The 27,748-nt window shown below is 37.7% G+C and overlaps 1 protein-coding gene across 2 annotated transcripts in view; it reads right to left on the bottom strand.

Moving 5' to 3' along the window:
* The window catches only part of LOC115218253 (E3 ubiquitin-protein ligase MIB1), a 215,141-nt gene that overhangs the window by 157,945 nt on the left and 29,448 nt on the right, over positions 1-27,748 (bottom strand). For both annotated transcript variants that reach the window (XM_029788000.2, XM_029788001.2), the window contains exons 2-12: positions 25,551-25,722; positions 24,042-24,186; positions 22,683-22,772; positions 20,801-20,867; positions 14,314-14,456; positions 13,150-13,226; positions 12,247-12,433; positions 10,870-11,017; positions 9,028-9,161; positions 7,195-7,302; positions 6,865-7,062 (exon numbers count right to left, since the gene is read on the bottom strand). In XM_029788000.2, the coding sequence (XP_029643860.1) occupies positions 6,865-7,062; positions 7,195-7,302; positions 9,028-9,161; positions 10,870-11,017; positions 12,247-12,433; positions 13,150-13,226; positions 14,314-14,456; positions 20,801-20,867; positions 22,683-22,772; positions 24,042-24,186; positions 25,551-25,722 (1,469 nt within the window). The remainder of the gene's footprint in view (positions 1-6,864; positions 7,063-7,194; positions 7,303-9,027; positions 9,162-10,869; positions 11,018-12,246; positions 12,434-13,149; positions 13,227-14,313; positions 14,457-20,800; positions 20,868-22,682; positions 22,773-24,041; positions 24,187-25,550; positions 25,723-27,748) is intronic.

Below are 27,748 nucleotides of genomic sequence, written 5' to 3'. Positions count from 1 at the left end.
ATAAAAAAAAGACATTATTTAATTGTATTATGAAGTGTCATGGTAAATTTCCAATTTGAACTTCACAAAGCGTACTAAAATACCGCCAGCACTGTAAACTAAACATATTGTAAACCATTACCACCACTATTGTAAACTACAAAACTACTACCAAAACTATAATTTGCTAAATATATCATTAGGACAATTACAACAATTAATGTTGACTAAACATACAGTAACATCAGTACCATTATTTGTGTACACTAAACATACAGTAACACCACTATCAGTACTAATGTACATTAAATATACTATAGCAACACTACCACAGCTAGTATACACTATAACAACACTACCACAGCTAGTATACACTATAACACCACTACCAATACACACCGTCAAGATAAACAAAGAACAACAACTACATTGGTGTTGAGATTATTAATGGTATTAAAACAGTAATACAAAATCACAACTATGAGTGGTCAGAGAGAGAGGGGGAGGGAGGGAGAAAGAGAGAGTGTGTGTGTGTGTGTGTGTCTGTGTGTGTTTCTATGAAGGTCTTCCTCTGCCAATTCACTTGTCAACCGCTCTAATCACCTGTACTGTGCCCATTGCCAGACCCCCTTCTGGATTTCACTCCCTGCAGCCAGAGACTTGAGAGAATTCAAGTGGAATGTTCACAGCATCAATCACACTGTTTTCACAGGGACTTTACTGGGTCTTGACCAATAATACAACACTATGGCCACACTGAACCACCGATTTCAAGGATATTAGTCGATCCTATCAACCCCAGAATTCATTTTATTAAACTCTATGAGGTGCAGTTCTTTCTTTCAAACTAAGCAAACAATATATAATATATATACATGCATATTATACACACACACATACACAGTCAACAAGTGAGATTTATAGACACTCAATATAAAAAACATACAATAGCGCTCAAATGATTTAAGCTAAACCCCAAAGTCTTCACCAAGTGCTAGGTCCATGGGGTAAAGAGTGGCTTTAAAGGAAATCCAGGTGAGTTGATATGGAGAGTTGAGATGCAGATAAACACGATTAGTTTTTATAGCTATATATATCCTCTTATATATATATATCTATATATATATGCATGCATATCTATATATCAAGCCTAATCCTGTTTATCTCCATCACTATATATATATATATACAAATTGAGATAGGGGTTGTAAATGCAACCCTCCATGAGATAACATATATCCAATATACTGCTAGTGAAGAACCCAACAAAGTTAATACATAAATGTTAAGGATTGCAATGCAATCAATTCATTTACTGTATTATATGGGCAAAGGTAAAATGATTTACCACAAATTACTAAGATGTATTTCTCCATTTTCTTATCTTGTATATATACATACATATATATATATATAGCACCCACTACACTCACGGAGTGGTTGGCGTTAGGAAGGGCATCCAGCTGTAGAAACATTGCCAAATTAGACTGGAGCCTGGTGCAGCCTTCTGGCTTCCCAGAACCCCGGTCGAACCGTCCAACCCATGCTAGCATGGAGAACGGACGTTAAACGACGATGATGATGATGATGATATATATATATATATATATATATATATATACACACATACATATACATCATACATATATATATATATGGTCACAAACAAGGTTATTCTTATTTGTTTTGCACTCCTTGATGGGTTGGGGACCACATTTTGCTTGTCCGTTTCATTTTTAGCAGGTTATCTATGGTTGGATACCTTTCCAAATGCTAACTTCATTACGATATGTACTGGATTTATTTTATCACAGTATTAATACTAGAGAGGTTGCTTTGTACCTAGGATGACTAAAGTGTCCGCTCTAGCCTATGCTGACTTCATATGTCACAGTCACCAGCAACACAGAGGGTGAATTCATTTCTGGCAGAGAAAAGAGAAAGGGACGAGAGAGAACAAGAATGACACAAAAAGGGGAGAGATTAATGGAAGAAAGTGAGAATGAAAGGAGCAAGAGGAATAACGGAATAGAGAATAAAAGAAGACTAAGAGTGTGGTGGACAGCAAACAAATGATTGTTAGTAAGATGGTTGACTAGAAGCAATAAGAGCAGAGCAGTGCTGGAAGAGGCATGTAGTAAAACCATTTGGAGAAAGAAGACATCAGAATCATCATCATCGTTTAACGTCCATTCTCCATGCTAGCATGAGTTGGACGGTTTGACCGGGGATCTGGGAAGCCAGAAGGCTGCATCAGGCTCCAGTCTTATCTGGCAGTGTTTCTACAGCTGGATGCCCTTCCTAATGCCAACCACTCCGTGAGTGTAGTGGGTGCTTTTTACATGCCACTGAATAAGACTGAAGGTATCGTTTTAGTGGAAAAGCCTAGGAAAATGGCCTTTAATATAAAACATGTAGTCGAAATAGTTTGCCGTCACTTTCCTCTGGCTTCTAACTGGATATTTAAATATAGATGCTCGGAGAGTGACATGAATGCCACTCAAGCGTGTCACTGATGTATAAATATCTAATACGAGAGAATTATTACCTGCCAATAAAAGCAAAAGTATGCATGTACACACATAGATAAAGAATGAGGATAAATATTTCACACACCACCCCCACATATACATTCTTTGATTCTGTAATCATTATATTGTGGCCATGCGGACACACTGCCTTCAAGAATATATGTTGATCCTATCGACTATAACTCATTGCAATCTGTCAAACACCTAAATTGTGGAGACAAACATAAACAACACTGGTTTCTGGACAGATGCTAACATAAATAAAAGAAAAAACATAACACACACACACAGGATGATAGAATCACATATTTGTGTACATGTATGTCTGTGTGCATACATACTTGTACATACATATAAATGTGTGTATAAAACGATATGTATGTTATATATGTGATTGTATGTTGTGTGTGTGTGTGTGTATATATATTTATATATATTCTTTCTTTTATTTGTTTCAGTCGTTTGACTGTGGCCATGCTGGAGCACACCTTTAGTCAAACAAATCAACTTATTCTTTGTAAACCTAATACTTACGCTATCGGTCTCTTTTGCCAAACCGTTAAGTTACGGGGATGTAAACACACCAACATCAGTTGTCAAGCGATAGTTGGGGGGGGGACAAACACAGACACACAATCATATACATACATACACATATATGTATGTGTGTGTGTATATATATATATATATATATATATATACGATGGGCTTCTTTCAGTTTCCATCTACCAAATCCACTCACAAGACTTTGGTTGGCCCGAAGCTATAGTAGAAGACACTTGCCCAAGGTGCCATGCAGAGGGACTGAACCCAGAACCATGTGGTTGGAAAGCAAGCTTCTTACCACACAGCCATGCCCATGCCTACACACACACATACCACCTCTCATATCTCTTACACTAATATGCAAACTATGAAGATTGCAGTGTGATATTAATATCAGTTGTAATGTATGATATTGAAACTATGGATGCATGCAGAGAGTAAAGTGAACAAGCAGATTAGACCCAAGCCAACCCTAATATTAGCGAATAAGCAAGATGGTTAAAGTGTTGGATAGAATGCCATCCAGTGTTTGTTCCAACTTTGTGATCAGAGTTCGAATTCTGCTAAGGCCAACTTTGGTAATAAAAAAATTATGAATTTTTAGGTGGTGGATTGCTGAAACTATTAGAATGGGTTGCAGTATCAGTTCTGACTCTTTGTGTTCTGACAGCAATGTCTGCACTGATGTATCAACCCAAATGTATCAACCCAAGTCAGAGGCCTTTCTCATGAAGTGGGGAGACTTACGTGCATGGACAACTGCGTGTTTCCTTGAAAAATACATGAGCAGATGTATAATCAGCCTTGACAGATGGAAGGCCTATTGGCCAGCCTTGATTAAGCATTCCCATAATCAAAACAATCCAGCCATGACCAAACTATTTTATTAGAATATAAAGGTCTACATCAGCTAATGAGCTAATGTGTCCTTTCCCTTTTTAAGATGGTGGGTGACTACTTATGTTGTGGAAATCTATATTTTTTTATTTCCATTCTATAGCCCTCCAAATACACTTTGTCAAGTAGACCTATGCTATACAGGTAGTCTTTTAGTTCTATGTCAATCCTGATCCAATAGCCCTATGGATATATATATATATTCAAACCACAACATCCTATGTTTGCTTCAGAAACAGTGTATTTAGGACTACATTATCCACTATGTCCTTCTATTTTCAAATGGTAGGAGGTAATTTGCAAAAGATTTGGCTACTATTTCTAGTAAGTTGGCTCAAGCTATCAATTTAACAACCAGATGCAATGTACAGATCCAGCATTCTTTGTACAGAGTAGGTAATGGTTTACAGTATCAGTTATATCACAATATGACAGACAGAACCTGTTATATTTCTTTCACTATCTTTTCTATTCCTGTCCATCTCATGTTCTGGAACAGAGGCCACAATGGAGTTATTTAAGGTGGATCTGGTCAGAGTATAACAACCACTATTCTCCTTTTTCTGTTTATTAGTGCTATGCATCCCAACAAAAGACCAGGACTAATGGAGGTTATTAATGCTGCTATGAAAGAAATCATTATGTTGTGTCTTTTTCCTGGATATGACTTTAACCTGCATCTAGTAGTGGAGCTCTAGCCTGGAGTTTCAGGGTTTTGAAGAAGGTAGAATGACCTTTAGTCACTATTGTTCTCTGGTCAACTCTGACCTGGAATAGTAGCACCTATCAAAGTCCCAGCTATGAGTAAATTAGCAAGTCAGCTGGGCAAATGGAGCTCGTTAGGTTGTGGGGGGGGGTAATCTATCCAGGGCAAAGAGAACCTACCATTGCCTTGCAGCCATACTGAGCCATAGAAAAAGCTTCAAAAGTAAACCTTAAGAAAAAAATCAAGAGTCAGAGCACCAGTAGTTCAATGTTGTCAACTTCTGCAACAAAGCTAATACTAAAATTCTAACAATTGTGCTGTTTTTGAGGGGGTTCCATTAGCAAAAGGGGCTACATGCTGCATGGGTAACAACCTAGCCACCATATCATACTGCCCAAATCTGGATCTTATCAAACACCCAACATTAGAGAGTGGTAACCTGTCCAAGCAGCTGAAACCACAAGAATAGAGACTGGTGAATGCAGAAGAAGGGCAGATCCACAAAAACCACTGGGACAGCCCATACATGCAGCTTATGCAACAGAGACTGTCATTTGTGCATCAGATTTTTCAGTCACAGACAATACTGTTCCAGTGGGGCAAACAACTTGGATTTTCATCCATGGTCATTAGTGACAGAAAGAGGTCAAAGGTGTGTCTTGACTGAGTAAGAGAGCGAGAGTGTTTTCAGAATGTTATAGTGGCTTTCTGGAGAATGGTAAATATGTCTAGACAGAGTGCTAGTGTTCTGAATATTGTTGATTTATCAGGATGAAGAGGAAGGGGATGAAATTCTCAGAGTCCTCTGTCGTAGAAGTGTTTTGAAGTACTACAAATATACCTGGATGGCATGGGAAAGATGGACTTCTTAGAATGACAATATAGTATTGTTATTGAATGTGTCTAATATTCAGAACCAACGTCTCTAAGTGTACATTATGCATTGTATCATGTTTAAGAACTGGGTGTGATTTAAATGTGATTTTGCTATCATTTCTAGGATGTAGAGGCACCCTCATTGGATTTTTAGCGTAGTTATAGAGAATATTAGTTACTAACACTGATTTGTTTAATACATAGCATCTAAATTCCCCTCAAATCTCACCTTATAATCCTAAGAACACATTGGATAATGCAGTTCTATACTTTGTCTAATGTAATGCTTATTTATTCACACTGCTTTGAATTAATCATGCATTATCTCATAGCTTCAAGATTTCAGTGATATGGTTGTTAATTTTTAGAATGACATTATAGGGTAGGTGTGAGAAGTTGAATCTAGCTGGTTTGAACATGGAATAAGGTAGAATATTTGGGCCTGATATAGCTGGTTTAAATGCTAAAGAGTTAAGGCCCACTTACTAAATATACAATCTGAAGGGATGAACTTCTGACAAAAGAAAGTGAAGTCAGCACAAATAATATCAGGTCATTACTTCTTTTAGAAGCTAGACATATTTCAAAGATGTACGATGGATTAATGTTCAAAAAGTGATTTAATCCAAGAGGAACAAATGAAATTATCCTGTGTATTTAATAGAAATATGAAGAGTAATTTATAAATCATTTCCTTTACTATTAAGTTTTAAAATTAACTAGCAGAAACAGGTAATCCTTTCCCATACAATGTACCCACCATCTCCATCACCATTTGATTAAATTTCTGAACAAACACCAAGGTTATATCATCATTTGGATAAACATTCACTTGCATTTTGAAACTATTAAATAATTTTTAATTAAACTTCTTAATTGTGATCTAATTCAGTTGACAACAAAAAAGTGTTAAATAAGGGAGATAACAATGCTTTTTTCTTTTACAAAATGTCCTCTTTCCCTTTTTAAATCCACTATTTTGTTATATATATATATGGAAATATATATATATAAATTATGGAAATATATATATATATAAATGGCCGTTATAGATGATCTAAGCAGTCCATGAATTAGCTAACAGCCTATATTACCACCAATGCTCTGGCATGTCTCTTTCAAAAGACCAATTATTCTAGCAGTAAGAATCATGACAAATTACAGTTCCCTATTGTAATCAGATGCAGGTCACACAAGTAACAGTGGGAATAATTACAAAGAATTACTGGCCTCAAGAGATGGACTTTCCTCAGATAAACTAAATGTGTATGCATCAATCAAAATCAGAATTATGAAAAAAGCAACAATCAAAGAATGTGGCACACTTACCTGAAGACTAGGGTGACACCCTAGAGATAGGAGACACTTGACAACACCAATGTGTCCTTTATTGACACCAATGTGAAGAGGTGTTTGCCGACGTTTGTTGCGCGCATTCAGATCGCAACCTCCTTTGTGCAGGAGTTCAATCACAGCTGGTTCGTCTCCAAAAGCTGCATGGTGCACAGCTCGATCTCCATCCTTATCCTACCAATCAGAAACAATTTAGAAAACACTTTTAATTTATTTGTGGGGCATTTTAACAGATGACAAAACCTTTAAACTAAAAATTAAGACTGTTGTTAACACTAGAAATATCTATGAAAACAGTTGTCTCACCTCTATTTCATGATCCAATGAGTTCTTCATTAAAGTTTTGATTACTTCCATGTGACCGTTCTGAGAAGCCGCCTGTAATGCTGTGTGACCAGCAAAAACTCCGTTCACCTGTAATTAATGACAATATCATTAATAATAATGAGTCCTTACACTGATACAAGACCACAATTTTAAAAGAGTAGTGTACAAACAACCGTAACATATGACTGGTATTTATTTTATAATGAAGAAATGTGAAGTGAAGTCAACACTGGAGAGCTTTGAACCCAGAATGGAGAGGGAAAGAGAGAGAGAGTAGATCTCATTTTATAAACAAAGATTCTAATATTGGCTTCAAATTTTGGCACATGGCCAGCAACTTCAGGGGAGGGGTTTAAGTCAATTATACTGACCCCAGTGTTCAACTGGTACTTTTTTTGTCGACCCCAGTACTTAACAGCTACAAATTATTTAACAATCCCAGGCATTTGGTCTGATGCACAACCAATTCTGCCATCTACCACTCTTGTGAATACATTAAGTACTATCATTATTGTTCTGAATAATGGTTTGGCCAGCAATTTTAGGAGAAGGGATGAGTCAATTACATTGACCCCAGTGTTCAACTGTTACTTATTTAATCAACTCCGAAAGGATGAAAGACAAAGACAACCTTGGTGGGATTTGAACTCAGAACATAAAGAGCCAGAATTGCCACTAAACATTTTTTGTCTAACACGCTAGCAATACTACAAGCTCACCACACTATTCTTATGAATAATAACCTTTTCTACTAAAGGTACAGGGCCTGAAATTTTGAGGGAAGCGGGTAAGTCGATTACATCGACCCCAGTACTCAACTGGTACTTAATTTATCGACCCTGAAAGGATGAAAGGCAAACTTTGGTGGGATTTGAACTCAGAATGTAAAGATATACGAAATATTGCTAAGCATTTTGTCCAGTGTGCTAATGATTCTGCCATTTCACTTGCTTATTGTTATGATTAAGAATAATAACCTTTCTACTAAAGGCACAAGGCCTGAAATTTAGTTATGGTGGGGGCGGACTAGTCAATTACATCGATCCCAGTACTTGATTGGTACTTAAGTTATTGACCCTGAAAAGATGAAAGTCAAAGTCGACCTCAATGGAATTTGAACTCAGAACGTAAGGACGCATGAAATGCTGCAGTATGGTAAGAAGATTGCTTACCAACCACATGGTTCCGGCTTCAGTCCCGTTGCGTGGCACCTTGGGCAAGTATCTTCTTCCATAGCCTCGGGCCAACCAAAGCCTTGTGAGTGGATTTGGTAGACAGAAACTGAAAGAAGCCCGCTGTTTATGTATATATGTGTGTGTGTGTGAGCGTATGTATGTGTTTGTGTGTTGGTGTTTGTCCCCCCACCATCGCTTGACAACAATTGTTGGTGCGTTTACGTCCCTGTAACTTAGCATTTTGGCAAAAGAGACTGATAGAATAAGTACTAAGCTTACAAAGACTAAGTCCTGGGTCGATTTGTTCAACTAAAGGCAGTGCTCCAGCATGGCCACAGTCAAATGATGAAACAAATAAAAGCATAAAAGAATAATGATTCTGCCAGCCTACCACCTTATTGTAATAATAGCAATGACATCGTGATGAAAAAGATGTTTTACTAGAATATATAAACAGCTAGCAATAACACCCCAACCACACAGACACTTCCACATATTAAGTACATGTCTGTATTTTGAAAAATCTAGCAAATACATTTACAACATATTTCAAGAATTGACAGATAGAAAGAAAAAATTAATTTTTATACAAATGAAAGCAGAAACTGATGAGTGAAGTGACAAGTAAATATATTACCTCGGCTTCTGGTCTTTGAAGAATTTCTTCTACTTTTGCAGCATCACCATTTGCTGCAGCCTTCACTAATTCTTCATTCACATCTCCAGATACATGGCTTTCAAACAATTTTTTCAACAGGGCACTCAAACGTTCTGAAAAACAAAAATATTTCTAGATTAAGAAAGAGATTTATAGCACTGCCAACTCAGATGGCCCAAAATATATATATATATATCTAAAAGCTCTTCTCTTTCCTGACCAAGGTTGTACTTGCAAATGTCTTTTCTTTAAAGCATTCGCTAATTACAAAGTCCTTAGACCACTGAAAACATAAGAGCTACTAGAATAAAATGGATGCTAGACAGAAGTCAATAGGTGACGACATACATTAGACTTAAAAGACTGGAGGTCATATTGAAGAGGAAAACAAGACTGGAAGGGAATTCCAAAGTTCAGAGGTGTGAGAGAAGAAACTGGTACTGTTGAATGCAAGTCTAGTTCGTTGCTGGTAAGTTCTTAGAGGAGGAACCAGAGAAGAGAGCTCAGCTGAATGATGTCCATGAAAATACTTATAGAAAAGAGACAAAGAAGCCACATGATAATGATGAGTGACTGAAGCCAATTTAGAAGATAGATCAGGACCAGTCCAATGGAGTTAAACAATCCACAGGAACACCTGCCCATATGTGACAACAGTACTCAATGGAGGGGCGAATGGTGGACTTATAAAGATAAAGAATAGTCTCAGGAGTGAGATAACTCCTCAAACAAAGGAGTGAGCCTACCTTCATTGCAGCCGATTTGGCAATAGATTCAATGTAAGTCTTCCAAGAAAAATCATTACAGAAAGTCACTCCTAAGAGATAAAGAGAACGACTTTAAGGTAAATCAATACCATCCATCAAAACCGATGGCAAGGAGATGTTTGAAGCGATCAATGGATTGAACATTAGAAGCCATTTCCTACCCCACTCAACAATAGATCGAAGATCATTCGCAATGTTAGCAGTGGTCTCGACCTTATCAGACAAGTCATCAGATTTGTCTAAACAAGAGTACAAAGTAGAGTCATCAGCATAGATTACTAGCTGACAGATGATATGATCAGGCAGATCATTGATAAAAAGAAGAAAGAGAGTTGGGCCCAGGACAGATCCTTGAGGAACCCCAACATTAATAGAATAACTAGATGAAGATTGACCATCAATACATACTCCTTGCATAGGTCAAAATACTGTTCATCAGAGTTTCATATTTTCCATCTATGAAGAACTAGATATTATAGTCTACTGATTGCAAGGGTTTATTTCCATTTCCCAAATTCATGATGGCATTTTCTCATCTTTATTGCTTTGTCTTGGTTTACTTCATTGGTGTCTCCAAGACACTGTTCAGCAGCCACTGAGAGAGCATTTAAATGAGTGCTAATTAACCAAAATAGAGAAACATTGCAGTTGTATATATTCACTCCTTATTTTGTTAATTAGTATCAACATCAGCTCAGGGAGTAACTTATTAAAACAAGTCAAGTATGGTCTGTCTTGCAATAAAAATTTTAAAACTAAAATGTTCTTTTCTTAAAACATTTCACTAAGAATACATTTCAGATGACATAATTAGAGATGGAAAAAGAGAGATAATCTGAGAGAAAAGAAAGAAAGAGATAATAATCAGAGAAAGAGGGAAGAGAAGGAATCGAAGCAAATGAGAAAATGATAAACAAAACAGCTGAATTCTTTTTTGTTTTTGTAGGGAAGAATTAGAAAATTTCGTATAAATAGGTATTGTCCCCTCTTTCTTTCTGACATACAAAATTCAAGGTGAAAGCAAAAAGTAATAAAAGAAACTTGGTAAACTAACCTCCAGAAGAATGTGGTACGGCAGTACCATCTGCTGAAGCAACTTTGGTAACAGCCGAAGGGTTATATGTCCAACAAGTACTACAAACTTCTACTTTTAGGTCACTATCGTGGTAAATTTGTTGAACACATCCTACTTTACCAAGAGTCTGTTCACAACAAATACAAAAATATTTCATTATTAATTCACAGTATCAGCAATATTATACACAGATTACATAGGACAATAAATATATACATATATGTATGTGTATGTACTCTTGGTTTGATAGTGATATTCGTATCATTATCAAACCAAGAGTTTAACTATGGTTTGTCCACAGCACTTACTTATCATCACCTGCCACTCTTTGAGTCTTCTACATACCAATATCTCTCATATATGTGTAAGTATGTATGTATATGTGGGCGTGTGTGTGTATGTGTATACACACACACACATACGAGTATTACAGTTCATTCATTTGTCCATTCATTTTACTTCTGTTTTATCCATGCTAGCTTGGGTTGGATGAATACTTATCGAGACACTGTTCTGCAGCTGGATGCCCTTCATGTCACTAACCCTTGCCTGATTTTCAAGTAATGGAGTTTTTGTGCAGAGCTCATATATATATTAAAAGTGCCAACAGTTACTCTATTATTCTAGATATGATTATATAAAATCTGTTTGCAGCTGTTTGTGTTAGAAAGAATAGAAATTAAAGAAAATTTAATGATAGTTTAAGTTACAGGACAAAGAATTAACAGATGTCTTTGATCCAAGGTTGCACATTTAGCTGGACATGCCGATTTGATGTCCATATCTGTGACAACAGCGTTATCTGTGACTGCTTTTTAGGCAGTGCCCATTATATTTTTCAAGGCTTCTGTAATAAACAAGAGGAAAAGAAGAGGTTAGTTTAAACCCTAGACCTAACCTAAAGGCACCTAAACATGAAGTGAGGGATGAAGTGTGCTACCCAAAAAGAAGAAGTGTTCTTCCAATGAACTTCTTCAAATTCAGTCACAATTTTCAAACTCTTCAAATTCAGTCACAATTTTCAAACTCTTCAAATTTCAGTCGCAAGGGTTTGGTCAACCCAAGGCTATGATACAAAACATTTAAACCAAGATGTACTGTGAAATCAAACATGAAAGCACTCAGCTGTGAAATAAATTTTTTAATGCAGTGATGCTGTATCCAGACATGGCAGCAATACTGTCCAGATACAGCATCACTATCATTACTGGATGCTGTTCATACCTAGACAGAGCGGTGTTAATGTCCAGGCATGAACAGTATTGTTGTCTTGACATAAGAATTAAAAAATAATCTCAAGTGAGTGGATACATTTGAAATCAGTTGTGAAAAACACTATTATAGAAAGAGACTTACAGGCAACATAGCTTCAGCCCATTCGCCATGTCCACGTTGTAACTGCTTCAGACGTTCCACATCACTACAAATTTGTACAAGGTCTCCAACAGCAAATGGAGAGTTGGTTGATGTATTTTCAGTTGATGTAGATGCAGTATTAGCTGTTGGAGTAACCTTTGTCAAAACAGCCGGATTAAATGTCCACCTGAAAATGAAATCCATGAAACTCTATACACAGTGGTAATGTAGGAATTGTAATTGTGTACATTTTGAATTCTAAATAAATAAATAAATAAATATATACACATACTAAAACATACTAATACTAAGTGAAAAGAGGGAATTGGTCAGAATCATACTGAGCTTACAAAAAAAGGGTATCTTATACTGTATAAACTGAATGGAATCTCAAAACAGAACACAAGTTGAAAGAGAAAGGGGAAGTAAGTAGGGTAAACACTGATGGTCCAAGGCAGGCAGTGAGAGAAGCTACGATGTGAAGTAGATGGTCATTATGGTAAATTACGTATCAATGTATACTGTCATCCCTTTGTTACCAGCAGAGGTAATAGATCCCTGAACCTTTCTCACTCTATCTTTAGTCTGACAACTACCTTTCACAACATCCACCTCCATTGCTGATTAAGTCACATTGGTAATGGAAGCTGTCATCATTTCATTCTGTGAGTGTTGTGTCTTCTAACTATTCTTACGTATTGGTAGGCCCTCCCACCGCCACAGACCTTCTTCTCAATCAGCAATCTCACTCATGTTACAAAACCTCCATATCATAATGTCGTTACCATATTATCATATCACAATGACACCACCATGCTACATAGTCACTATGTCACAACCCAGTCCAAAGTCATAATGTCACGAAGTCACCGTCATATTACCAAATGTCAATGTGAATCTTACCGATTACCACTGGGATATGACACAACAATATCTCTGTCTTCATCAATACCAATCACAGTTCCTGTGGTTCCCAGACACTGAAAAGACAAAAGAAGAATCAATGCAAAAATACAAAGATTAAATTACAGCAAAATCTGGGAATCATTTTGATCAAATAAATGTAACACTAACATTTACCAAGTAAGCTTTACAAAATATAACAATAATATTATCAGAAGTTTGTTTTCATTTGTTCTTTTCCTGGCTTCAGTCATTGGACTGTGGTGGACACTAGGGCAGCAGCTTCAAGAATTTAGTCCATCGTATCTACCCCAGTACTTATTTCAATCTGATATTTATTTTTCAATATCTATTTGTTGAATTGCTCATATGCACAAGAGCATTGTGTCAAGAATGTACATACATACATAATATGTTCCTGCAGAGTTTTTATCTACCAAATTCCATTCACAAAATATTGGTCTACTTGAGGCTATAACAGAAGACATTTGCCCAAATTGTATGGAATGGGATCAAACCTAGATCTTCATTGTTGTAAAGTAAACTTCTTAACCACACAGCCATGCCTGCATACAAAGTGTATGTGTGTATATAGTTGTATATATGTGTGTATATAGCCAAGGCCCTTATAACTCCTGTTAACAACTATAGATGTATTGCTACTGTGAATAATAACAATACATATTGTCAATGTGAACAACAGACATCAACTGTCACTATCAATAAATATCTGTACATAATCAATGAGATACAAGCTGTAGAGAAGGAAAATGAGCTGAGGAGCAGAAATCACATGATCCCGTGATCAAACAGATTACTGGATGTTATTATACATCACTGGTCCCAATACACTTTGCCTCGTTTTAGTTTTTAAATGATGCCACCCCTCTAGCGAGGCAGGCAGGCCAACATTTCCCCCTGATCAAACGGCTAGTCTGTTGCAGGGTGACCCTTTTACAGCTGAGTGGACTGGAGCAATGTGAAATGAAGTGCTTTACTCATGAACACAACACACCACTCAGTCCAGGAATTGAACCCACTATTTAGCAATCATGAGTAAAATGCCCTAAACCACTAGGCCACGTGCTTTCACAGGAGCAGAAATAAAGATGATAATTCTAAGTGACAGAGATGATAAGGATGATATTTGAAAAGAAAACTTACCTCAAACATTCCATCTGTCCATCCACCGTGACCATGCTGCAGCGACTGAACTATCTCCAGATCCAGATCAACATTGACCAAATCATTGATAGCAAGACCACCAACTCCTGACCGGGAGCCAAGAGCGGGTTCGCCTGTTACACCTAAAAGTGAATAACAAATATATAAAGTTGATGGCTGTAAGATGAAAAGGCTGAAATATTTAGCCAATAGGTCAAGAGTTCAAACCTTGATACAGTCATTCTTCAGAGTCTAATCAAGACAGGTACTCCTCTTACTCCAATTAAGAAACAAATGGTAGCAAGAGTATCCAAGTACAAAAACAAACACTTGTTCAAACAGATCATGTATTCAGATGCAAATTTCTGAAAAACTATCCCAAAAAATGAATAAGGTGAAGAGGTCAACACTTACATTTTTATCAGAAATTAGGGGAGAGTAGGTATTAACTCCCAAATTACAAGACAACATCAACATTTTATTCAAGTATATTATTCTTTTCTCCTCTAAGCACAAGGCCTGAAATTTTGGGGGAGTGGGGGCAGTCGATTAGATTGACCTCAGTATGCAACTGGTACTTAATTTATTGACCCCGAAAGGATGACATGCAAAGTCAACCTCAGTGGAATTTGAACTCAGAACATAAAGATAGACAAAATACCGCTAAGCATTTCGCCAGCTCGCCACCTTATTCAAGTATATTATTGGTACTATTCTTTTAATCTTCCACTGAGAAGGATCCAAGACTATGGCCTAGATTTGAAAGAAGAGCATAATATCCACCAAAGTACACAGTACCAAATATCTAGTAAAGTACTTGTCCATACTCATCATACCTAGAGAACCAAGAGATGGTATGAGTGATATATCTAAAAGCAAAATAAGTATTATCTAAAATTGCAGCAGCTGTAAATACAAGATGCTGAAATACTAACAAATAGATAAGTGGATGGTACATGTGGAAGTGGGAGATCCAGGAAGACATGGGATGAAATACTGAGGAACAACCTCAGGAAGCTGAACTTTTCAGGTGAGATGACAAAGGACTGAGATACCTGGTGCCTGGCTGTACTCAAGAAGACTCATACCACACAGCAGAAGTATTAAGGCGAATCCTGCTGGTGATGTAAAGCACTCATGACTGTGCCACATAAAAGCACCTATGTGGTGCCATGTAAAAGCGCCCATGCGGAATCACATAAAAGTGCCTGTGCCGCGCCATGTAAGAGTGCACATATTGTTCCACGCAAAAGCACCCAGTACCCACTTTAAAGTGGTTGGCATTAGGAAGAGCATTCAGCTATAGAAACCAGGCCAAATCACACTAGAGTTTGGTGCAGCTCCCCTGGTCAAACCATCCCACCCATGCCAGCATGAACAACGAATACTAAATGATGATGATGATGTATTGATACAAATCTTGAAGCAGCCATGCCTTAGACCCTTTTATATTCAGATTACTCTATCAAATGTAATGCTTATCTATTCACATTGTTTTGGAATTAATCATGGACTAAATTGTAGCTTCAAGATTTCAATGATGTAATTGTTTACTTTCAGAATGACAATGTAGGGTAGGTGTGAGAGGCTGGACCTGGCCAGTCTGAACAAACAGAATATTTGGGTTGGGTATGGCCGGATTGAATGCTAAAGGGTTAAATTCCTTTCTCAGTTATATCTTACCACTAAAAATTACCCAACAGCACTTCCAATCTCACCGAAGTATTTATTCTCAACATTCAGCAAAGTATAGAGTAATCCTTCAATGAATATTCAACATTGTTACACAACCTACTCAATAAAACAGACAAAACCCCATCACCAAATCACCTTACTGCTGTTAAAATGAGGACCCACATATTTTAAGTCTTAAGATAACATCTCTTTTGGCTAGAAACATTGATCAACTCATCTGTTTGACTGCTTACCTCCATATTACAAGTTTGTGTTAATAGAGTTGATTGGAGCTCCTGTATAAAAAATAAAATAAATGTGCCCTTTTAAAGACTAGCCAGGCTCATGGGCCCGGTTTCCCAGTTTCTAGGGCATATGTGTTCTCCAGCTGGACGGGACACCAGTCCATCGCAGCGTTACTCATTTTTGCCAGCTGAGTGGACTGGAGCAACGTGAAATGAAGTGTTTTGCTCAAGAACACAATGCATCGCCCAGTCCAGGAATCAAAACCACAATCTTACGATAATGGTACTGACACCCTAACCACTAAGCCACATGCCTCCACGGAGCTCCTGTATACAAAATCCATTTAATCCAAGAACAACCTCATGACAAAATAGTGATCAACCCTTGCATTTTCAAGCTGTGCATTTAATAGACTCTTTTTCACTTACTACCCATATTCTCTACCAAAGATTAATTTAGATCAGTGATTTCAACCAGGGTCCATATAAGATGATGTTGTTAAAATTTATGTACAATAAATTAGTTATACATCTACAATACACACGAAATATTTCAACAATTTTTTTGATACAATTCCCAATAATATCTAATTATAAAAATAGGATTTTTTTAAACGTGGAATGGTTATGAGGGTCCACTTGGGTAAAATAGAAATCAAAGGGGCCCATGGGCAGGAAATGGTTGACTACCACTGATCTAGATTAAATATAACTGAACTTTACCACACAAGCTGTGTGCTAAACAATCTACACATTATCTGTCTCCAATAATGGCCACCACCAGAATCTCCAGACATGCAAAACAGACTAGACAACGGAGAGATTACATGTCCAGATTGGAATACTGCATCACATACAATAGACCACTGCATATTAAAATATGCAGTGCGATTTTCAACTAGATGGAGATGTAGTATAGTACATTTCGCATTATGGATCTGTGGGTTGCATCTAATCATTCGGTTGACAACCTATGTGCCAAAGATCTGCTTGATAATAGAGCTAACCTTGGACCGTATAAAAACAACATCCACTATCATTCTACATTGTTGGATCATGATGAGCTCCTATACAGATCAACATCGTACTAAGAAGTCAAATTAGGTCATTGTTACTAAATAGATCAAAGTATTTTATGTTTTGTCAAAGTGTGTGTTGTTAAGTTGCCTACCAATAATCCCATCAGCTATATCTGCTCATTTTCATTGCCTCTGGCTACAGACAAATATTTTGCCGCTGCTATTGTTGTTGCTGCTACTACTGCTGTAGTTATGATAACAGAAGAATATTTCCTACAACAACAAATCTTAATCTATCATGTAAGACACGAATAACAAACATTTGGCAAAACACATGTTTATTATCTAAGCAAATCCATCAGTAATTTATCCTCATAATCATTGCAAACTAAACTGAATATCCTATAATTACCATTAACAAGATTATTGTTATTGTTTGGCAGAAAGAGAACCATACTAAATTAAGTGCCTTCTATGTTCAGAGTTAAAATACTACGATGTTGACTTTGTCTTTCATCCCTCCAAACAATAAACTAAGGACCAATCAAATAGTAGGACCTTTTAAATTCATTATGTCAACCCTGCTACAACTATGTGGTAAAAACCTGGTAGAATAGTTAGACCACCAGAAAAATGCTTTGTGATATTTCTTCTGACTCAATTTTCTTTATGGGACCAATAAGATAATGTACCAGTGAAGTAATTTGACTAACTGTATCAGCTAACCCTGTCCCCTCAAAATTACAGGCTTTGCATCAAAATTTGAAACCATTATTATTATTAGTATTAATTCTACCAAGGTTAATTTGGCTTTCATCCTTTCAAGGCTGATTAAAGTACCAGTCAAATAAAGGGGTCAACAGTATCAACTAACTGCCCCCATCCAAATTGTTGGCCTTATGCCAAAATTTGAAATTAATATTAACATTGTTATTAATTTCGTTTGCTCTTACATTCTGAGTTCAAAATCCACCAGGGCCCCCTTTGCTTTTTGTCCTTTCAGGGTTGATATAATAAGTAACCGTTAATCATTGGGGTCAATGTAATCGATTTACTCCCTGCCCTGGAATTACTGGCCTTGTGCCAAAATTTGAAATCATTATTATTATTCTTATTACAATTCTTCCATCTGCAAAATATTGATTACTTAGACTTTAACAGAGGCTCAGTTTATATAAAGAAGAAATATCACGTGATCACGTGACCGACCAGGCTATCAGATGTTGCTATACATCACTGGTCACAATATGCTTCGCATTGTTTTAGCCTTCAAATGATGCTACCCTGCTGGCTAAGCAAGCAGGCCAGCAGAAGAAAGAGTGAGAGAAAGTTGTGGCGAAAGAGTACAGCAGGGATCGCTACCACCCACTGCCAGAGCCTCGTGGAGCTTTGGGTGTTTTCGCTCAATAAACACTCACAACACCCAGTCTGGGAATTGAAACCACAATCCTACAACCACAAGTCCACTGTCCTAACCACTGGACCAGTGCACCTCCACTAAAAGAGAAATATAGTTGACTGGATAGCCCTTGTTAACAAACAGTTCTTTTAAATGGACCAGCTGACAAGAAAGGCTTAGTGGGTTGACCTGACACCATCACAGCAACTGTACAGAACTACTGCCAAGATTTCCCAACCAGGGCATATCTAACTAATCACAGAGTATCCCTGCAATGTTTTAGATTCATACATTGCCTGCAGACAAATATAAGACTTTCTCCTGAACCTAAAAAGAGATTAATTCCGAATTTCTTAAAATTATCTCCCCTTGTTGTTTGAATGTCACTAATAACTGCCACTAGGTTTTTTTTTTGTCTTTCTTTCTTCAAATAAGGAAATTTCAATTTATCAACAATGTTTTTCATGCAGCATTCAGTATCTCATTCATTTGCTTATTTATCAAAATTTATGCCATTGACCCATTTGAGTTACTTTCTTTAGCTTATTTTATTTCTTACCCAGTGTAAGCTTTGGACACATAAAGGGTGCAGCAACATCAAAGAAAAAAGGTTAACAGGGAAACCAACATTTGTATGTGGAAGGTACACAAGTACAATAAACACTGCAAATGTGCAGAAAATAGACTCCACCAACTGCCAGGGGAGAAAGCTAGAAGTAGTAGATAGCTTCCATTATCTAGGTGACCAAGTTAATAGCGGCGGTGGATGCTCCAAGAGTGTAGCTGTAAGATTAGGCTGGGCAGAGTTCAGAGAGCTCCTACCCCTGCTGGCAACAAAGGGCCTCTCTCTCAGAGTGAAAGGCAGATTGTTTGAAGCCTGTGTTTGAACAGCTATGCTGTATGGCAGTGAAACAAAGGCTATAACAGCCATGGACATGTGTAGGCTTGAAAGAAATGAAGGCAGTATGCTTCGCTGGATGTGCAATGTCAGTGTGCATGTTTGAAAGGGTGTAAGCATCTTGAGAGAAAAGTTAGGCATAAGAGGAATCAGATGTGGTGTGAAAGAGAGACGACTGTGCTGGTATGGTCATGTGATGCATATGAACGAGGACAGCTGTGTAAAGAAGTGCTGATCTGTAACTGTGGAGAGTACCTGTGGTAGAAGCAGACCTAGGAAGACATGGGATGAGGTGGTGAAGCTTGATCTTCAAACATTGAGCCTCACAGAGGCAATGGCTGGTGACCAAGAACTTTGGCAATGTGCTGTGCTTGAGAGGACCTGTCAAACCAAGTGCACCTGCGCTGGTGGCATGTAAAGAACATCTTTTGAATATTGGGCCTCATGGAGGGAAAGTGGCTGAGTTCCTTTTGAGCATTGGGCCTCACAGAGGCAAAGTGACTGAGTTCCTTTTGAGTATTGGGCCTCACGGGGGCAATGACCAAGACCTTTAGCATTATGTTGTACTTGAGAAGAAGACTCATGAAGTCAAGCAAAATCGCAGTCCTGGTAGATAGCGGTGCCATGCTAATTGGCACTCATGCTAGTGGCACATAAACACACTCCAGTGTCATGCTGGTGGCATGTAAGAGCACCCATTACACTTTCAGAGTGGTTGGCATTATGAAGGCCATTCAGCTGTAGAAAACCATGACAAATCAGACTAGAATTTGGTGCAGCCTTCCATCATGCCAGCCCAGTCAAACCGTCCAACCCATGCCAGCATGGATAACGGATGTTAACTGATGATAATGATGCTGGTGACAGCAACAAGATCACAATTGCATCTATGCACACACAAAATTATGCAGTACTAGTTGCAGTAGAGGTGGTGTTTGTAGCCATAGTAGCTGTACATTGCATTTAAATGGCTCTATCAGGCCCAGATATTCTACCTGTTTATGTTCAAACCAGCCAAACGTGGCCTCTCATACATACCCTAAAATGGGATTCTAGAAATAAACAAATGATTACATTGTCAACATCTGAAAACCACAAGCTAATGCAAGATTAATTCAAAAGAATATGAAGAAATAAGCATTACATGTGACAGTGTAATCTCAATATTACAGAGTTAGAATATTAAAAAACAAAAGAAATACTTCCACAAATAACATGTGAAGGGTCATAAAGAATTCAGAAGATGTCATACCTAAAAGAGGTAAATGGTCTCGATAAAAGGAACCGCCTTTGGCATCATTCATCACTTTTAAATCAGCCTGAAAGTGAAACAGAAAAATATTTATAATGATTATTTCTAGATAAAAAAGTGTGAAACCTATGGAGACATAAAATTTTGTAGTCATCAGGGCAAATATCAAAATATAACATCAATAATAATCGTTTCTGATTTAGGAACAACAATAATAATTTTGAGGGGGATACCACTAACCCCAAGATTTGACTGATGCTTTATTTTATCAACCTTAGAAGGATGAAAGCAAAGTTGACCTTGATGGGATCTGAAATCAGAATGTAAAGGATCAGAAGGAACGTTGCATGATACTTGTTTGATGCTCTCATAATTCTGCTAATTCATCATCCTCATTATTATTATCATTATTAAGGCGACGAGCTGGCAGAATCGTTAGCGTGCTGGATGAAATGCTTAGCGGTATTTCGTTCATCCTTATGTTCTGAGTCCAAATTCCACCGGGGTCAACTTTGCCTTTCAGGGTCAATTAATTAAGTACCATTTGAATACTGGTGTCAATGTAATTGACATAATCCCTTCCCCAAAATTTGAGGCCTTGTGCTTCCAGTAGAAAGGATTATTATTATCATTATTATTACAGCAGTGAGCTGGCAAAATCATTAGCATGTCGAACAAAATACTTCGCAACACGCTGCTCATCTTAACATTCTGAGTTCAAAATCTGCCAAGGTTGACTCTGCCTTTCATCCTTTTAGGGTCAATAAAATAAGTATCACTTGAACAATAGGGTCAACGTAATCGACTTATCCCCTCCTCAAGACTGCTGGCCTTGTGCCAAAATTTGAAGTCTTCATTATTATTATTATTATCATTATTATTAAGACAGCAAGCTGGCAGAAATGTTAGCATGCCAAACAAAATGCTTAGCATTTCATTCAGCTTCAGATTCTGAGTTCAAATTCCATGAAGATCAACTTTGCCCTTCATCCTTTCAGAGTTGATGAAATAAAGAAACCAGTCAAGTACTGGAGTCAATACTAGCAACTAACCCTTACCCTTTCTACTGGAAGCAAAAGGCCTCAAATTTGGGGGAAGGGATTAAGTCGATTACATTGTCTCCAGTGCATAACTGGTACTTATTTAATTGACCCCGAAAGGATGAAGGGCACAGTCGACCTTGGCAGAATTTGAACTCAGAATGTAGCAATAGGTGAAATACTGCTAAGCATTTTGTCCAGCATGCTAACGATTCTGCCAGCTTGCCACCCTAAAAATAATAATGATGATGATCTTTCATATAGGCACACTGCTAGAAATTTTGGAAGAAGGGAACAATCAATTACATTGCCTTCTTGTATTTGACTGATGGTTTATTTTAGAAAGGATGAAAGCCTTGGAGGTATCTGAACTCTGAATGTAAAAGGAAATAAGTATCATTTGATTGATTCTCCATAACTTAGCAGTTTGCCAAAAGAGACTGATTGAATAAGTACCAGGCCTAACAGAAAAACAAGTACTGAGTTGGATTCATTTGACAAAAAGTTAAGGTGCTGCCCCAGCATGGCCACAGACTAATGACTGAAACAAGTTGAAGATAAATAGAAAAAAAAAAGATTATTGAAACCATACTTTACAAACTTCAAAAACATTATTCTCGTATCTTCAAGGAGATTATTAACCTCAACGTATATAGTCACCAGACACCCAATAGAAATAAATCATAATCTACAAAGGTGTTATTCCTCATACCCTCATAAGGAGTATTCCTTTTATGAACTCAAAAGAAACATTGACTGTATGAACCTAAAAACAACTGATACTCACTGTATAAACTTCAAAAGAATTACTCACTACATAAATCTGAAAAAGTGATACTCACCATACCCTCAAAGCCAACTCGGTAAAGATTCTTTGCACCATTATCCCATAACACATATGCAGCACTTCTTGGGCTGGCAGCACTCCAGTCCTGCACACAGGTAAATGTGAATATGTTAAAGTAGAGTACACATCAGTATTAAGGCAATGGACTACAAAATACATAATTACTTATTCAAACCTCCCTATAGCCATTGTTCAGTACCTGCAAGGAACATTATTTTGTTTGTCTCAGCTTCATAAACATTCTCAAACCAACAAGCCAATGCAGGAGCCTCTGCATAGTCACTGAAGGTGTTAGAAATAGCAACCAAATCTTCTTTGAATCACACGTTAACAGTCTTAAAAATGGATTAATATAGAGCTGACCTGAGGCTACACACCAAGAACATCTCCAGACCTTTTCCACTCACATATCTGAAAGTTAGAGATAATGAGAAGTACCATGGTACAGGAGGGAATGTTGAACAAGGCCAATGGGAATCAGTACTTTTTTCTAGCTGTACTCACACAGGAGGAAATGAACTCAGTACTGCAAACTAGCAAAATACTAATCAATTTTACAATACTGATTTTTCCAGTGATAAACTAAACAATCTTGTGATACCTGTTTACAGATAAGGAGACTAAGCCATTAAGCACTAAAAGTCACTTGGTCAAAGATACAGTACAGTACTGGTGAGAGTACATGAACTGTAACTCCTCTGCCTAATTGTCCAATGTACTGGATTGGATTAGATTGCCTATGTTCAGTTCATTGCAGGACAAAGGTCTCAGCATATTCTCCATTGAAATCATACTGGTTTGATGAGCCTAATCTGCCATGAACAACTGGCTTAAATATTTGTAGCTCTCATGGCCTCACCCTACCTAGTTATCAATATAAAACAATGAAACACTACTTCTACATCAATGCTGAGAAATGGATGGGATTATAAAATGTATCTTTCTCTGCAGTGATTCATCATAACACAGAAAAAAAAGGCAAAAATCCATACCCACATTTTCATAAACATACCATCACAATGACAATTTGATCAGCAATTAAAGCAATTAATGACTTCAGCCTGTAAATGAGGGAAGCAATCAAAAATAACTGAAAACCCATGAGACAAGCTACTGTTTCAGTTTTGTTATTTCACCAACCTTGTAGACAATCAACTCTTAATTTAAAATGAGTTCAAAAGATGCTGCTTGCTGGCTTTCAGGCCTTATGACCCATGAGGCCCTAAATATACACTTGATCCATTCTGATCTTAGACACCCTACTACCTTACCAGAGAGACTATAGTCAATAGCCTCTCTCCTTAGACCAAAAGATGAAAAAATAAGAGGATAGAGAAAATTCATTAAAACAAACTTGTATTTCTGTGACTTTCCCTCGCCGAGTGCTGCCGCCATCTTGGTCTTCCCACTGCCAATCAACACCACGCATTACCCTTGCACCAGGGAAAATACCTCGAGCCGTAACCTTCTTACTTTTCCTTCGTGGTTCTAACATGACTCTGTAATGAAAGGGAAAGAAAATTCAAAAATTTATCATTTACATTTCAATAAGAGTATATTGTATGTGTGTGTGTGTGTGTGTGTGTAAAACTAATGATGGTGTCCCAATGATCAAACCTTGATCTTCAAATTAGCAGTTTGATTTTGTCACCAACGCTTTAACTAGACAAGCTAGCATCATCAGACATGCCTACATCATCACTTTTTGAACCATTGAACTGATACAGCAGTTGTTTCTCTGCCAAAACACATTGGAATCTATAGACATATCTGCATCAGCTTTTCAGATAAACCACCTAGTGCACCTACTTCATCAACAAATATACCTAAATCATCATGTTTCTAATCCATCAGTGACTGAGGACAGTGACATATTATTGGAGGTTACTGTTAAGCAAGAGCATCATGGAGAAGCTTAGCAACTGGATTTTATTAGTAGTAGTAGCAGTAACAAGCAAGCAGCCCATCCCAAAGTTAGCAGAGCCAGTCAATACAGCCAAGAAATGCTGTATCAAGTTGCAATGTACCTAGTGTTTGTGGTGGTCACAACAGGCAGAGCAGTGACAGACAACAGATCAGTCATGAAATCATTAATCCATATACAGCTTTCTCCAACAACCCAAGTACAGCTGAACCAAGCCTACACAAGAACTACCTTGAGCTCACAAGATTGCCTTTTATCAACAGTTCAGACACCCAGCTAAGTTCACAACAAATAGTTTTTAACCAGTGATGTCAACCTTTCCTACTCATATGTAACCTCTCTTCCTTATACTGTGCAGACACACAACAACCAGACACACACACACATCATCATTGTTTAATGCCTGTTTTCCATGCTAGCATGTGTTGGATGAATCAACAGCAACCAACAAGCCAGGCAATGGTAATGAGCTTTGGTTTCTACTTTGGCAAGTTTTCTACAGCTGGATGCTCTTCCTAACACCAATCACTTTACAATATATACTGGATGCTTTGTTGTGGTCCTGCCACTGTAGAAATGTCACTAAGTAACTAGCAAGACAAGACCCCTCAACTGAATGGGGTACAGTATTGAGGGAGGTGAAAGTATCCGAGAGTGACAGGAATGGGTGTCTTGCTGAAATGGCGATACATGACTTCCCCAACTGGAAAGAGAGAGAGAGAGATGAAAGAGTGTCCTCATGGTAGATACAAGGTGAATATAAATAACTCAGGCCAGAGAATACTCTATTCTTCATAGCATGACTATAATTTCCAAAGTTCAATAGTCATTATCTGTTGACAGTCTCCATGCTAAAAACCGATCTAAAAAAAATAAAAGGTAGATGGGAGAGGTGGGGGTAGAGAACAATAACAACAACAAATGCAAATAAACAGTTACCTTTCACTGCCTGGGGTGGTGATGCGATAAAACCTGTGTCGCATGTTGTGTTTATCTGCATGATAGCAGAGGGAACACAAGTCATAGTTAGCACATTCCGCACACTTCCATCGAATGCCAAAAATTGGTTGCTGTCTACAGGTATCACACATCGTCCCGTCATGTTTGATTCCTGACAAAGAAATAACAGAAACATCAATCAACACCAATACATTACTAGATCATCTTTTGTTGATGCAGAGAACCCCTGAAACAACAGAGAAGGCAAATTAGTAGAGGCTAGTACACATTGAGTTTTATGAACATGCGAAGTGGTGACCCGTATCCAATCCAGCACTTTAAACTATCCACAACCATTGCATGTCCACACCTTCTTTCCTTGCTATCCACAACAGCCATATTTCTGTTGTTGCTACCAATTACTACCATCACGTGTCCAACCCGCAGGATTTTCCTTCCCTCTTGCTACCATCCGTTAATATGCCAATATTATCTACTTATTCTTGAGCTACCCATTCACGATATACGATGTATGTGATAGCAGTGGATGGTAGCTACAGCAGGTGGTGGTAGTATGACTATGTGATGGCAGTAGAGTAGGGACAGATGATGGTGATAAGGACCCCCTAATGGCAGTGGATGGGGACAAGATTAGATGTAGACAATGGAGATATGTTTCAAATGATGACAGTGTATGTTAGTTATAGAAGTAGGTGATGGTGGTAGGTGATGATAGCAACAGTAAAGGTAGGTGGTGGTGGTTGTTGTGGTATGAATATGTAATGGTTGCTAGAGTAGAGGTAGGCAATGGTGGAATGTTCAAATGATGGCCGTGGATGGCAGGAGGTACAGTAAAGAAGTGATGGTGGTATGAATATGCAGCAATAGTGGATGATTTAGTTCTGCTTCAGAAACTAACCTCAAAGTTGTTAACTATCTAATTTTATTTTTTTCTCAAGAGTCCAGGTGGAGGGTAAAGTCAAAAACAGGGGCCCAGGTCTGAGAGGGTTAACCTGTTAGCAATATCAACTCACTCAAATTACACTTTTCTGTTTGATAGCTGGCACAGGTACTTTATTATGTGGTGTCACCAAATTTATATCAGTGTGAGCTATCTCTGCTCCAGTTATCTTCCTACTCTGCATTCCAGTTAAGCATAAACCAAGATATTACTTGACCCAATAGAACTATCAGCCAAATCCCTTTTAAATCAATTCTACTGTCTCAAAAAGGAAAGACAAGTTGAGTAATAGAACTAAACAGTAATAACAAAATTCTGTTATCCATTCTCATCAAACAACCAAGAACTAGTTGAGCAACACACTGAAATCTGATTAATTCTTCACTACCTCACAAAAGGGAGTCTCTAGATGGGCCAATCAACTTCCAAGAAATAACAGTCATATTTACCTCAAATTACACTACATCACTTTGAAAAGAGGTCTCACTGAACAATGTTCTACTAAATACACAAGATGGGATGATCATGATTGCAGATCTTTTGATCATAGATCTATTCAAACAGGGGTGGACCTGGCTCTAAATCATAACAGTAAACCTGAAATCAACACAGCCAGGGTTTCCTCACCACAACATTTAAAACTGACATTATCCCTTATCTTTTATTTGTTTCAGTCATTAGACTGCAACCATGCTGAGTTCAAATCTCACCAAGGTCAACTTGCATTTCATCCTCTTGGGTACAATAAAAAACATACCAGTTGAGCATGGTTGCCTTGAATTTTTAGTCAAATGAATCAACCCCTCCACTTTTTTTAAGCCTAGTACCTATATTGGTCTCTCTTTTGCTGTACCGCTAGGCTATGAGGACATGAAATCACCAACACTAGTTGTCAAGAGGTGGTGCGGGACAAACACAGACACAAACACACATACACAAGCACACACACAAAGACACATACACACACACAAATGACAGGCTTCTTTCAGTTTCCATCTATAAAATCCAATCACAAGGATTTAGTCGGCCTGAGGTTATAGTAGAAGACACTTGCCCAGGGTACCACACAGTGGGACTAAGTTCGGAACTATGTAGTTCAGAAGCAAGCTTCTTACCATGCAGCCACACCTGCACCTATTAGAGGGTGAATGATTAAAGGTACAATATTAATCTCAAAGATAACAATTCAAACATTTCTACAGATAATGTGCCATGTTCCAGATAACAGTCATTATTT

Source organism: Octopus sinensis, linkage group LG13, assembly GCF_006345805.1.
Source record: "Octopus sinensis linkage group LG13, ASM634580v1, whole genome shotgun sequence".
Classification (NCBI taxonomy): Eukaryota; Metazoa; Mollusca; class Cephalopoda; order Octopoda; family Octopodidae; genus Octopus; species Octopus sinensis.
This window is presented reverse-complemented; position numbering and strand designations above follow the sequence as displayed.